Below are 12,646 nucleotides of genomic sequence, written 5' to 3' on the forward strand. Positions count from 1 at the left end.
TTGACGGACCCTGTGCCTGCTAGGCAACAGATGCATGCTCAACCGAGGTGACTGAAATGCTGATCATTTCTGCAGAACATATTAATGTAAATGTCCTGTGAATATGAACATCATAACCTCTAGTCGTTCAAGTTGTTCTGTTCCCCCCCCCCCCCCCCCCCCCCCCCCGAACATGAGTGTATTTGATCCTCTGCTGCCTTAACTATTTCATCTATCAAAGTTATCCCTTCATCAACTATCATATTCCTTTCCACTATTTCAGTCTAGATTTGATTAAAGCTCACTCTGACAATCTCATCAAGCTCTGGTTCCTTCGATTTATCCAGGTCCCATCTTAATTTCCTACCTTCTACAATTCCTTTAGTTTTCATCTGCAGTTCATAACCAATAAATTATGGTCAAAGACCACATCTGCACCTGGAAATGTCTCACAGTTTAAAATCTTGTTTTTAAATTTCTGTCTTACCATTACATTACCAATCTGAAACCTTCCAGTGTCTCCTATCTCTTCCACATACACAACCTTCTTTCACGATTCTGAAACCTAGTGTTAACAATGATTAAATTATGCTCTCCTCAAAATTCAATCAGTCAACTTCCTCTTTCACTCCTTTCCATCTGGTCCGTGTTCACCTATTACCTCTCATTTTATTCCTTTTCATGCTATCAAATTGCAAGTCACCCATCGCAATTAAATTTTCATCTTTCTTTACTACTTTAATAATGTCCTTTACCTCATCACACACTCTTTCACTTTCTTCAGCACCTATGGATCTAGTTGGCATATGAAACAAAAATCTTCAGCTAATGTAATTAGTATCTAGACTCTTTGGCATAACCTGTATTAGTTGGGTCAAGTTTCACACATTTTTCACTGACTGACTGTGGCCTTATCCCACAGCTCTACAAAGGTGGTCTGACCTACGGTTATTTGGAAAATTTTGCTCAGTTTGATGTCCCCCATGCTGCTATGGTCGTATAATCAGTTTATTTTATCAATCTCGTGTATTCTGATAACTTTTGTAGGATTTTATTGTTTTCACTAGTTATTGATAACATAAGAAATCATCATTAGATCTTGGCAAATACATATTCAAATATAGGGCACATCATTCTAGAGTTGGAACCCTTGTGCTGAGTGACACTTCTGTGGGATACACATTGTTGTGAAACCTGGGGGCTCTTTCCAGGAGAAGTGGCTTACACAGCTAGTCTTTCTGCAAGATGAAAAAGCCGACAAATGGGAAGACAAATAACTACCTGAAGTGTCCTGGGCTCTGCATAAATGCAAACACACTCCACTTCTGCACAACTGTCACAAACTCCATCATTCCTGCATCTCTAAACTCTGCTTCCTTGTCTTTGTATTTTTATGGCTACTGGTTGACGCTTAACCATCACACAGAAGCAAGTTGATTTAACTTAGATGTTAATATGTGTTTATTTAATGTGTGTAGATCCTTAGCAATAAGCTATTACTAATGTACGATAGTATGTTTCACTTTGTAGATTACTATAATTTAATATATTTGCTCCTACTATGGAAAGTGAAGAAAAGTTAATCTAAACTGATTTACAAATTGATAAAATATATTGTTTCAAAACCAGTCATCTGAGTATAATTTGCAATTCTAAACTACAATGACAGCTGTTCTTGTATGGAAAAAGATGTTTAACATTGGCAATTACATTTATCTCTACATTTATACTTCACAAGCCACTGTACTGTGCGTAGTGGAGGGTATATTGTACCAATATAAAATTTTCTTCCCCATTCCGTTAGCGTATTGAGTGAGGGAAAAATGCCTGTCCACATGCCTATGCACTTATCCTAATTTTTCCATCTTATTCTCATGAACCCTACATGAAATTTATGATGGACGTACCACAATGGTCACACAGTTTTCTAAATTTACTGTAGCGACCTATCACAATACCAACAGTGTGTCTAGTGATTTGTTTGGTGTCTGTTGTCATGCCTACCTGAGGAGGACTCCCAACATTGGAGTAAGGTTCAAGAATTGGTTACACTACTGTCTTGTATGCAATGTCTGTTATAGGCGCATTGCACTTTCTCAGCTCTCTACCAGCTAATTAAGTTTTCCATTTGTTTTCACTGATACTGAGTTTATGTGACTGACCCAATTCATTCTGCTTCCTAGTGCTACCCCTAAGTACTAATACTATATGATGTGCTCAAGATATTTACCACTAAATTTTTAATCACATGCTACCAGGTTCTTACTGTTTGTTATAGGTATTCACTTACAGTTATTCACATTTAAAGAGAGCAGCCATTCACTGCACCAAATGGATATTCTGTACATGTCTTTTTGCAATTTCTTATGATTGCCCAATGATATGTTCTCGTATATAAAATAAAATAAATTTATTTATATCAAGACTGTTAGAAGTCTGTCCTTGGTGTAAACACTTGTAACTTTTGTCCCTTGCGCAGCATGTCCCTATCTAGAATAATTTACTGAGTTCTACTAGACAAATATTCCACAAGCAAATCACATGTTTGAGAAGGTAATTCATATGATCACTCCTGGTTAGTAATTGACTATACGGTGCAGCAGGGATGCATAGAACATGATCCGTGGGCCACATGTGTCCTGCCATTGATCTGGTGGCGGCCCAACCCTCTCTGTTTGTTCTTGAACCACCACCACCACAACCACCACGCATCTTTCATTTCCTCACATAAAGGTGAGAGTAGGACATTGTGGAATTGAATTCTTTTGTGCCCAGTCTAGCTAGCACTGGGGCAAGGGAATCCCACTTCGGAACAATAAGTTGTCTTATGCCAAGTTACTTTTGAACTTGCAGCACTTATATAGTCACAGCGTGGGATTCATGGCCCATGCTACTACCAAGTCTGTACAACCCTGTGGTATAGTGTCGGAGGGAGACTGATTCTACCTGTTCACATACATCTACTGTGTGCAAGATCCGTATAAGTGAACCAAGCTGCGATTCACACAAGTGGTTTTTCCTTTATCTGTATTGATTCTTTGGGGAAGGATTGTTTTCCTCCAGGAACATCATAACATTTGAGCTCAGAATATGATGAATGAGCCTGAAACAGACAAAAGTCAGCACTGTTGGACTGTAATTGTGATGTGAGTGACAGGCATGTTTTCCAGGCACACGAAACTATTCACCCTACAAGGGATTCTCAATAAAAATGAGGCATGAAAGTAGCTAATTTTGCCCCATATTCACATAAAATATAACTGGAATTCCCCCAGGTCCTGATGTCTTGACAACATTATGTAGTGTTAACTAGTTTTTCAACATCAGAGGTGCTAATAACTGTCTCTCGCACTCACAAGCCTGTATATAAGGGTCCAATATTGGTAAGTAGTATCCTGATGCAAAGATACATTTTTAAAGATCTCTTATTGAAAGTATTACTATAACGAATGGAGTATATTTACCTAAATAAATTTTTGTAATGAACTAACTCCATATACATTATATCGCCTGTACACTGTACCTAGATTGCAAATGGAATTTATAATCGTCAAAATTATGTTAATTTCTTTAAGTTCTTATTGCCCCCTCAATTTGTGAACTTAGAAAGTGGTTCTCTGCAAACAAACTTGCGGATGTATCACAGGTAATGAAGCAAATTCTGAAGTTGAACTGAAATAGTTTCTTTGCAACAAATCCTTCTAGCCCGCAGAAAACTTATTAATTAAAAACTAACAGTGCGTGTAGCACAGCACAAAAGATCCCCCCTTCCAACTTATGAATGTTAATACCATAAGTTGTTTCAAAGACTAATTTTTCATCATTACTACTAAGTTTAATATTTAAGCAATTCTGGTTATTAGTAGGCTGTAAACACCCAACATACAACCATAAAGACACAAAAATGTTTATATATATTTACTCATCAACTATCTCTGACCACTTCATTATAATAAAAATAGTGCAAATGACCAAAAGAAATCAACTAGATAAGCAAGTTAGAGTTTAAGCTATCAACAGCATGTCTTAATGAAAATATATATAATAGATTATTAGGTATTGCTAGAGATCTGGGGTACTGCATACCAATATCCATAACAGCAGCAGTGTGTAGCTGAGCACTGTGTTGTACCCAGTCATCGAATGGATACAGTGAATATGGCTGATGTAAGACAGAAACATGGGGCAATGGACTGAGCATATGTGACACCACAGCCAGAAATACAGCTATATAAGGAAGTGGGCAGCAACCCCACAGTAGTCAGTTACCACTTGACAATGGCCGAGGAGCACACGCCCAAAAGCTTGTGGATGTGTAAGAACTTCATGCAGCTGGAATTTTGAGATTTTACTCAGCCGTATCACCGAGCTACCATGCTTTAATACATCCAGTTTTCGTCATTCAGTGTACACAGAAACAATAAACTACCAATTATACTTAACATACACCTACATTACAGAATTGTCCATCTTTTCTTCATCCTATACCGCCTCTATACTGAATTTGCAGATGGGCCAGTCCCTCTTCTCACTATAATCTGTCATAGATCCAATTGAACAAAAAATGGTGCCCAGCTCTTGGAAAAAGGCACAAGTCAACAAGAAGGGTAGTAGAAGTGATCCACAAAACTACAGTCCAATATCTTTGACATTGATTTGTTGTGGAATCTTAGAACATATTCTGAGCGCAAACACAAAGAGGTATCTCGAACAAAATGACCTCCTCAATGCCAACCAGCATGAGGAACGTGTGAACCCCAAGTCCCACATTTCTCACATGACATTCTGAAAGCTTTGGACTATGACAACCAGCTAGACACAGTGTTTCTTGATTTCTGAAAAGAATTTGACTCAGTACTGCACCTACACCTAATGTCAAAAGTACAATCACATGGGGTGTCGCGTGAAATTTGTGACTGGATTCAGTACTCTTTGGTCGGGAGGACACAGCATGTTATCTTGGATGGAGAGTCATCGTCAGATGTAGAAGTAACTTTGGGTGTGCCCCAGAGACGTGTATTGGGACCCTTACTGTTCATGTTATACATTAATGACCTAGCAGACAACATTAATAGTAAAATCAGACTTTTTTTTGCAGATTATGCAGTTATCTGATATGATGTACTATCTGAGAGAAGCTGCATAATTATTCAGGCAGATCCTGATAAGAATTCAACAGGGTGCAGAGATGGACAACTTGCTTTAAATGTTCATAAATGTAAAATTCTGCACTTTACAAAATGAAAAAAATGTAGTATCCTATGGCTATAATATCAATGAGTCACTGTTGGAATAGACCTACTCATGCAAGTACCTGGGTGTAACACTTTGTAGGGATACGAAATGGAATGATCACATAGCTTCAATCATGGGTTAAACAGGTGGTAAACTTTTTTATTGGTAGAATAATGGGGAAGTGCAATCAGTCTACAAAAGCAATTGCTTACAAATCACGCATGCGAGCCATTTTAGAATATTGTTCAAGTGTGTAGGACCTGTATCAGATAGGACTAACAGTGGATATTGAACATATACAAAGAATAGCAGTAAAATGGTCACAGTTTTGTTTAATTGATTTGAGAGCATCACGGAGATACTGAAGGAACTGAAATGACGTACACTATCCTGAAAAAGATTATTAACAAAGTTTCAAGAACCGGCTTTAAATGATTACTCTAGCGATATACTACAACACCGTACATATTGCTCACACAGGTATCATGAGGATAAGACAGAGGAATTCTAACACTCATTCTTATCATGCTCCATATATGGATGGAACAGAAAGAAACCCTAATAACTGGAACAGTGGAATATACCTTCTCCCAAGCTCCTCACGGTGGTTTGTAGGGTATAGATGTAGATCTTGTTCACATTAATCATGAACAAAGCAGAGAGACAACATGGTTTAATTTCTTTTCTTCATAACTGGAAGGTACACAAATAACCATTCCAGGACAAGAATAGCAACATGCATCTTATTTGAGACACTTAAAGAATGTAATGCAGAACAAATTCAAATTTATCTCCCTCGAGATAACTTACCAATGAAAAGTTGTCTTTTGAATGGAGCTTTCCGTCCTCTCACATTATCATTCTTCTGCACAATGTGCGATGGAGAACGAGGACCCGCAGTGCTTTTCTGTTGGCGAATCATCTGGATATCATGTATGTCTGCCTGAAATGTTGAAATGTTTGTGAAAAAGAAGCAAGAACTTATGTTTTATGTGCTCTATTTTTGAATGCTGGTCTTTCTTATGCAATAACCCTTAACAATAGCTGCTTGGCAGCTCTTGTAAGTAATTTATTTAACGGCCAGTTTCATAGCTCAGATGTCACATCATTAGGTTACTGTTGTCCATTCTGGATTTATGCTCTAGCTTGAAGATATGGCCTCTGGGCCACAAAACCAGTCAATGAATAAATTGTTCACAAGAACAACCAAGCAGTTATTATTCAAGAAGTCTATTTGTGGGTATGGTTGTCCCTCATATAAGATTATGCACTAATGTTTGTGGAAAATTTATCAACCAAAGACAGTGTCCTGAATGAACTCAAATGCTGAGAACATGTTGAACATTCTATCAACATTTAGTGATTAGGACTGTAGAGAGATAGTGTAAACATGTAGCAGTGCACTCTTGTGCAAGTGGATTGGTCAGTGTTAAACAAAGTTGAGTTAGTGTGTTGTAAAATAGGGCATGCTGCTGCAATAGTGATTAATCTGGTTTGCCACTGTCCATGGGACTGTAGCTGTTCTCCAGCTGTTAGGTAGGGGGCTAGGTTACCCTAATGTTGCTAATGTGTGGTGGCCTAGCCTGAATGGTTGGTCTTCAAAGAAGAGTGTGTGTATCCCACAGAATGGCTGGCATCCCATAGTATCCTTCTGAGGAACAAACTCCTGTTGGTGTCTAAGGGTAGCAAAACTTTACCTTAATTCTATAAGCATTAGCACTAAATAAGTAATCACAGCACCTGCTTTCTGCTCTGGAGGTATACTGACCAAAACGTATGCATGTGAATAAAATGTTGTGGAGCTGTGAGCCGCTCTCAAAACCAAGGAGACACTCAGCAGCCCTGGTAAGGTGCAGGAAGCGAGTTTGAACTCTCTGAGGCAGATGAGGTGAAGAGGTATATTTTGTAATTTAATTGTCAGGATCAGTAAGGTTGTTCTCTATGTGTGGAAAGTTGATAAAATGTTCAGAAGTGTGTTCCCTTCCATGTGCGTGGGAAATCCCTTGCCTTGTACCTGTTTTTGAGGTGGGTGTTGCTATTTAACAAGCATACATACACTGTTTAGGAAGAGCCCACCTAAAAGAGCGTAGGGCAGGTAGTTAGCTGATGGTATAGTCTAACAAAGGAAATGGACTTGGCAGGGGATATCAGAAGAGAATCAACTTTGTTTCGTTTCAATAGAAATTTGACCCACAGAGTTCTCGAGTATGTACTTATCCTCCAACTTTAAATTGTGATCCTGTGTGGTTTACAAAGGAAACTGGTTGGTGAAGATGCAAAGACTGGGTACTGTGTTTGTTGTCCAATCCAGTGGTCATGTTTGGGAAGGTTTTGAAAGTAGTCAGATGGCTACAGGTCACAGAGTAATTGTATAAAGGAAGTGACTATTTTAACCTGTCTCACAGGTCTATGCAAGGCTGGTGACCCTGATTTAGCTTAACAGCTTATGTGGAACAGTGCATAGGAAATATCCAGATCTCCCAACAAACATTTCAAAGGAAGTCTACAGAGCAGTATATGTAATTCAACTTGCACCCCACCCACCGCTAAGACAATGTGAACTCTGGCTATGGCCACAAGTGGGACTTCATCAGATGCTACAGAAGTTCCGAGATGATGGACAAAGATGAATGTTTCAAGATTTGTTCACAGAATAGCTTCAATGTTTGAACCCTGCAATGGGTGTGATTCGTCAAAAAAGGCAGCACAATGCTATCTGCTGCAGGCTGGACAGGTGAATCCATACAGTGCATCGTTTTCATTTGTCAGAAAACTACAAATGCATCAGAGTGCAATAGGAAGGTGAATTACAGTCCAGCCTTGTTGAGTAGCTGAATTTCATGTTTTCAGGTAATTCAACATCTACACCTGTACTCTAACAGCTGTTACTCATGCTTTGCAAAAGATGTACACTAACTTCACAGAAAGGGATTCCCAAGGAAAATATCCAGGCCTTCTTTGCTTCTGTGAGACAGTGTTTACAATCTCTGACAGCAGCATATGGAGCCTTTAAACCATATTTAATTCTTGAAGTCAGAAATTGTGTCATCATAACTATCGTGTGAATGTTCAGCAGGGTAGATGCTGTTCCTTGCTTTCCAACTTTCACCTCCTGCTATCTTGTCCGTCCTCTCCTTGTAGTTCAATTGATGTTCTTCTCTCACTGTTGGCCAACCCAATTCCATACTCTTCTTAAGCATCTCCTTTCCACCAGTGTACATAACAAGCAGACTGTGTTTCAAGCAGTGGCAAAGCTATTGGATTAATTGTGGGTAGGCTTACCTTACATCTTCTTATACAGGACATCTGTGCATCAATTTTTCTAAGGCAATTTTTAATACTTTTAAGTGTGTATCCTTTAACAAACTTATGGCTTCTTGATTTCGGCATTGTACATACTAATATCACTTGAAATTTTGTGCTGAAGAAGTGCTTACAGATGGTCAGCATATACAAATACATCTTTGTAACTGCAAAGCACAAAAACAAATTGAGTTTTATTAAGAATGCTAAGGAAGCCAGAAGCATTGTTGTGTGACTCTGCATCCCAATCTTCATTATCTAGGGTGATATTTTGGGAAATGTCTTTCAACATATGACATATATTGTCTTAACAGTTCATGAATTGAAATTCCAGCATGTAGTACATTTTTGAGGCAATCTGAAACCTCTATTTTCTAAAAGTTGTATCCTCTTTGAGGAAGTGCTAAAAATGAATGAAATGCCACAAGGCTGGTAAAAGAAAAGCCTAACTGCTATGATATTTTTAGAACAACGTAACAGCACTACATTAAGTATATGAGCATAACAGTGCAAAAATATAGCTCACAGACATTTTTGCTTAAGCAAGTTTTGAACACCTCCATGTTTAGCTGCCATTACTTCCTGCAAAGCACAAAAACGAATTGAGTTTTATTAAGAATGCTAAGGAAGCCAGAAGCATTGTTGTGTGACTCTGCATCCCAATCTTCATTATCTATGGTGATATTTTGGGAAATGTCTTTCAACATATGCTTGGCTCATTACTTTGTCAGTAACTCCATGAGCATCAAGTGCACTGGGTATAATTTCTAAAAAACCTTGAGCAGTTTTGTCACCAGAAACATTGTGAACACCAATAAATCTTCCTGTGGGACTGTCTTGTGTACAAAACATGAGAATAACACTCATTTGTGACTTACACAAAACACCCAGCCTTTTATTTGCTAGCATTACAACAAATTCAAATGACTGTAACTCTTCTTTAATGCAATCATTAATGACACTGGTGACCAACTCTATTAATTATTTTTGAATTGTGTCTGATGTTCCCTTGGACCTGGATGTGCTCAGCAAGTGATAACGAATACACAGTTCCTGCCTAGACAAAAGCTCCAACAATTCAAGGTAATTAATTATCTTTGTTGCCAGAACTTTCATTTTCAAAATTTCCTCTTAATGCGAGCTCTTGCTTGCTCACGAAATAAACGACATCAATAAGCCTCTCAATTATGAATCAATTTTGTTTCATAATTGCATTATGTTTCATGCCTAGAAGTTTGGCTTGTTCAGAAATTAAATGTCCAACTCACCCATAATTTCAAGTAAGTACCCCGCTCATACAATTATAGGCAGTGGTGACTTCAATCTACCCTCGATATGCTGGAAAAATTATACGTTTAAAGCTGGTGGCAGGCATAAAACATCATCCGAAATTGTACTGAATGCTTTCTCAGAAAATTATTTTGAACAATTAGTTCATGAGCCCACTCGAAGCGTAAATGGTTGTGAAAGCATACTTGACCTTTGAGCAACAAATAATCCTGGACAAATAGTGAGTGTTGTGACAAATACAGGGATTAGCGACCACAAGGCAGTTGCTGCGAGGCTGAATACCGTAACACCTACAACCATAAAAAAGAACCGCAAAATATATCTATTTAAAAAAGCTGATAAAAATGCTCTTAACGTCATTTTAAGAGACAGTCTTTCCTCCTTCCGATCTGATCATGTAAGTGTAAAAAAGTTGTGGAATGTTTTCAAAGAGATAGTATCAACAGCAATTGAGAGATATGTACCACATAAATTAATAAGTGGTAGTACTGATCCCCCATTGTACACAAAACGGGTCAGAACGTTGTTGCAGAAGCAACGAAACAAAACAAAATCAGGCCAAATTTAAAAGAACGCAAAATCCCCAAGACTGGCAAAGTTTTACAGAAGTTCGAAATATGGCGTGTACTTCAATGCGAGATGCTTTTAATAATTTCCACAACAAAATTCTGTCTCGAAATCTGGCAGAAAACCCAAAGAGATTACGGTCATACATAAAGCACACCAGTGACGAGACACAATCAATACCTTCACTGCACGATAACAACGGTGAAGTCACTGACGACAGTGCCACTAAAGCAGAGTTATTTTAAACACGGTTTTTCGAAACTCCTTCACCAAAGAAGGTGAAGTACATATTCCTTAATTCCAATCAAGAACAATTGCCAAGATGAGAAACACAGAAGTAGATACCCTCGGTGTAACAAAGCAGCTTAAATCACTTAATAAAGGCAAGGCCTCCGTCCAGATTGTATACCAGCCAGGTACCTCCAAGAGTATGCTGATAAAATAGCTCCATATTTAGCAATTATATACAACTACTCGCTCATAGAAGGATATGAGCTAAAGACTGGAAGATTGCTCAAGTCACACCAATACCCAAAAAGGGAAGTAGGACTAATCTGCTGAACTACAGGCCTATATCACTAACGTCGATTTGCAATAGGGTTTTAGAACATATACTGTATTCGAACATTATGAAGTACCTCGAAGAAAACGATTTATTGACATATAGTCAGCATGGATTCAGAAAATATCATTCTTGTGAAACACAACTAGCTCTTTATATTCATGAAGTAATAAGTGCTATTGACAGGAGATGTCAAATTGATTCCATATTTTTAGATTTCCGGAAGGCTTTCGACACTGTTCCTCACAAGCATCTTCTAATCAAACTGTGTGCCTACGGAGTATCGCCTCAGTTGTGCGATTGGATTTGTGATTTCCTGTCAGAAAGGTCACAGTTCGTAGTGATAGACCGAAAGTCATAGAGTAAAACAGAAGTAATATCCTGCATTCCCCAAGGATGTGTTATAGGCCCTCTATTGTTCCTGATTTATAGCAACGACATAGGAGACAATCTGAGTAGCCGTCTTAGACTGTTTGCAGATCACGCTGTCATTTACCGTCTTGTAAAGTCATCAGATGATCAAAATGACTTGCAAAATGATTTAGGTAAGATATCTGTATGTTGCAAAAGGTGGCAATTGACCCTGAATAAGGAAAAGTCCGAAGTTATTCACATGAGTACTAAAAGAAATCAGCTAAATTTCGATTACACGATAAGTCACACAAGTCTGACGGCTGTAAATTCAACTAAATACTTAGGGATTACAATTACAAATAACCTAAATTGGGATGATCTCATAAATAATATTGTGGGTAGAGCAAATCAAAGACTGTGATTAGATTGGCAGAACATTTAGAAGGTGCAACAGGTCTACCAAAGAGAGTGCTTACACTATGCTTGTCCGCCCTATTCTGGATTACTGCTGTGCGGTGTGGGATTCGCATCAGTTGGGACTGATGGATGACATCGAAAAAGTACAAAGAAGGGCAGCTCGTTTTGTATTATTGCGAAATAGGGGAGATAGTGTCACAGACATGATACGTGAATTGGAGTGGCAATCATTAAAACAAAGGCGTTTTTCGTTGCGATGGGATCTTCTCATGAAATTTCAATCACCAGTTTTCTCCTCCAATTGCGAAAACATTCTGTTGGCAACCACCTACACAGGGAGAAATGATCATCACGATAAAATGAGAGAAATCAGGGCTCACACGAAAAAATTTAAGTGCTCATTTTTCCCGTGTGCCGTTCGAGTGTGGAACAGTAGAGAGACAGCACGAAGATGGTTCACTGAACCCTCTGCCAGGCACTTTATTGTGAATAGCAGAATAACCACGTAGATGTAGATAAGAACCAACAATTGAAAACCCTCTTGATCCTAAACATGCCTTCTTGAATTCAGGCGTTTCCCTGCTTTTGTGTCAAAATTTTTAGTCACACATTCTCTGAAAGAAGTTTAAGTCCATCCTTTTTCATTCTCACACCCACCAATCAAAATACAATACAATTTATTTGTTACAGAATAACCTGTGGGCCAAGGACACTTTTTATACCAAGAAAATTGAAGTTTTCTGGTTTGTTCCCATTAACTATTTTAAAGTAGAAATGGATCGCTCATGATCCTCTTTGGGTACAAAAAAAGAGTACAAGAAGCGACTGTACCCCAGAGGGGCGGCTACAGACAGTGTCTGACTCATAGTGAGCGGCTGGCAACCTACTGCCTATGTGGAAAGTAACAGGAAACTACCACATTATTTACACAAGCAGTAC

At 38.4% G+C, this 12,646-nt stretch overlaps 1 protein-coding gene across 3 annotated transcripts in view; it reads right to left on the minus strand.

The window, feature by feature from the left end:
* LOC126281945 (m7GpppN-mRNA hydrolase-like) overlaps positions 1-12,646 on the minus strand; it is a 50,859-nt gene that overhangs the window by 17,872 nt on the left and 20,341 nt on the right. For all 3 annotated transcript variants that reach the window (XM_049981292.1, XM_049981294.1, XM_049981293.1), the window contains exon 5: positions 6,025-6,157. In XM_049981292.1, the coding sequence (XP_049837249.1) occupies positions 6,025-6,157 (133 nt within the window). The remainder of the gene's footprint in view (positions 1-6,024; positions 6,158-12,646) is intronic.

The sequence above is a fragment of the Schistocerca gregaria genome, chromosome 7, assembly GCF_023897955.1.
Source record: "Schistocerca gregaria isolate iqSchGreg1 chromosome 7, iqSchGreg1.2, whole genome shotgun sequence".
NCBI classification, from domain to species: Eukaryota; Metazoa; Arthropoda; class Insecta; order Orthoptera; family Acrididae; genus Schistocerca; species Schistocerca gregaria.